The following is a 1,839-nucleotide window of genomic DNA, read 5'->3' as shown; positions in this document are numbered from 1 at the left end:
TAATAATAATAATAATAATAATAATAATAATAATAATAATAATAATAATAATAATGATAATAATAATAATAATAATAATAATAATAATAATAATAATAATAATAATAATAATAAAAATAGGTGGAGTTAAATACTATGGCTGCATTGGCAGAATTCAATTTCTTGTCCAATTTCTCGATTCTTTGGACAATTCTTTTTTCAGGATTGCTACATTAAGCTGGCAAGTTGGTGAGGCTCATCAGGGTGAAATATACAAATTAGGTTAAGGCTGGTTGTAATTAATACAAGTACAAGTAATACTCGAAAATTACAACAGGTAAAGTCAGGAGTGTGTTGCGACGCGTTTCGGAACAGCTTGCTCCGTCTTCAGGTGAGCAGTGAGGCTCTGGCTAGATCTGGGTCCTTATATATCCCGGCTCTGGTTCGTAGAGAGGGGCCTCGAATTTTGATTGGTCGAACGGAGGTTGTAAGTTCGGGTAGCAGATGCACGACGAACTTGGCTCGGCCTCCCAGGCTGAGATGTAGGAAGGAATACTGGATCCTGATTGGTCAGGACGCGCGTCGAGCCAGCCAAAAAGTCAGGCAGGCTCCTCTCTCGCTCAGTGAACTAGGCTGAGAGAGGTATTTGAGCTCCCTGATAGGCTGAGGCGCGCGCCGAGACAGGCTCAAAGTCAGTCAGCCCATTCCTACGCTCAGCAGGCTGAAATTCCGGGCCACGTTCGCCGCCAAAATCAGCATTCGGCCAGACGATTTCTCCATTTGTAGGGGTGTCAGGATCGGGGTTGTCATCATTCTGGGGGTCTTGTTCTTGGTTCCTAGCGTTGGTACGTCGACAGGATGGTAGGAGGAACATTTCTTGAGTCGTATTCAACGCTGGTTTCTCTGGATTAACAAAGCTTCCAAAATTCGTAAGCGCCTGCTGTCCGTGGCGCTGCCGATAATTTTGGTATTGGTGACGATGTCTGCCCGGCTAATTTGGGAGTTATGTCGCTGTAGAGCATGATTTCTGATAGCACCTTGCTGAACGTGGCATGAGATCCTCTTCGAAAGTTTCATGGTAGTCATACCTATGTATTTGCCGAGGCATACTCAGACTGGGCATTGGTAAGAGTAGACTACATTTGTCTTCTTCAGAGGGTCGTTATCAGGGGGTGCTGGATTGTTCCTCATGATCAAGTTGCAGGTTTTTTCAGTCTGATAATAGATGATGAGTTTCACATTCGTGGTCTCATCAGTGGGTGAAACGTTGGTATTGATGATGTCTTTAATGGCCTTGTCATCCCGCTGATATTCAGCGTGCACGAGGCCTTTGTAGTAATGTTTGATGTCTCTAGATCCGTTGGTGGAGGTGTCGGACCTATCTGTAGTTCTGTCGGACCCCTGGCTGGCGCTGTCGGACCCTTCCACCAAAGGGGACCCATACCACTTGTCTATAACTGTCCTCACTTCACGCTGGACTTGCTTGTTGCTGTAGCCGTTGTTGATGAGGACCTGTGCGACCCTTTCCAGCTCCTTGTGAGTGTCAGTCCATGTCAAGCAGTGAGACAAGGCCCTGCGTACAAAGACCTTGATGGTTGAGGCCCTGTAGCGGGCAGGACATTCACTTTCGCCATTTAGACACATGCCGAGATTTGTGGGCTTGGTGTACACAGTGGTCTGGAATCCCTCGTTGGTGGAAGAAATCAAGACGTCCAGGAACGGGAGGCTGTTGTTAATGCTGTTCTCAAGGGTGAAGTGGAGGACGCTGTTGTCCTTGAAGGAGAGTCTCCTACCAAAATAATAAAAATAATAATAATAATAATAATAATAATAATGATATCAATAATAATAATAATAATA

At 44.7% G+C, this 1,839-nt stretch overlaps 1 protein-coding gene across 1 annotated transcript in view; it reads left to right on the top strand.

The window, feature by feature from the left end:
• LOC137644499 (uncharacterized) overlaps positions 1–266 on the top strand; it is a 102,637-nt gene extending 102,371 nt beyond the window's left edge. The window contains exon 5 of the mRNA XM_068377470.1: positions 203–266. Coding sequence (XP_068233571.1) covers positions 203–266 — 64 coding nt within the window. The remainder of the gene's footprint in view (positions 1–202) is intronic.
• Positions 267–1,839: the final 1,573 nt, after the last annotated feature.

This window comes from Palaemon carinicauda, chromosome 7 (assembly GCF_036898095.1).
Source record: "Palaemon carinicauda isolate YSFRI2023 chromosome 7, ASM3689809v2, whole genome shotgun sequence".
Taxonomy (NCBI): Eukaryota; Metazoa; Arthropoda; class Malacostraca; order Decapoda; family Palaemonidae; genus Palaemon; species Palaemon carinicauda.
This window is presented reverse-complemented; position numbering and strand designations above follow the sequence as displayed.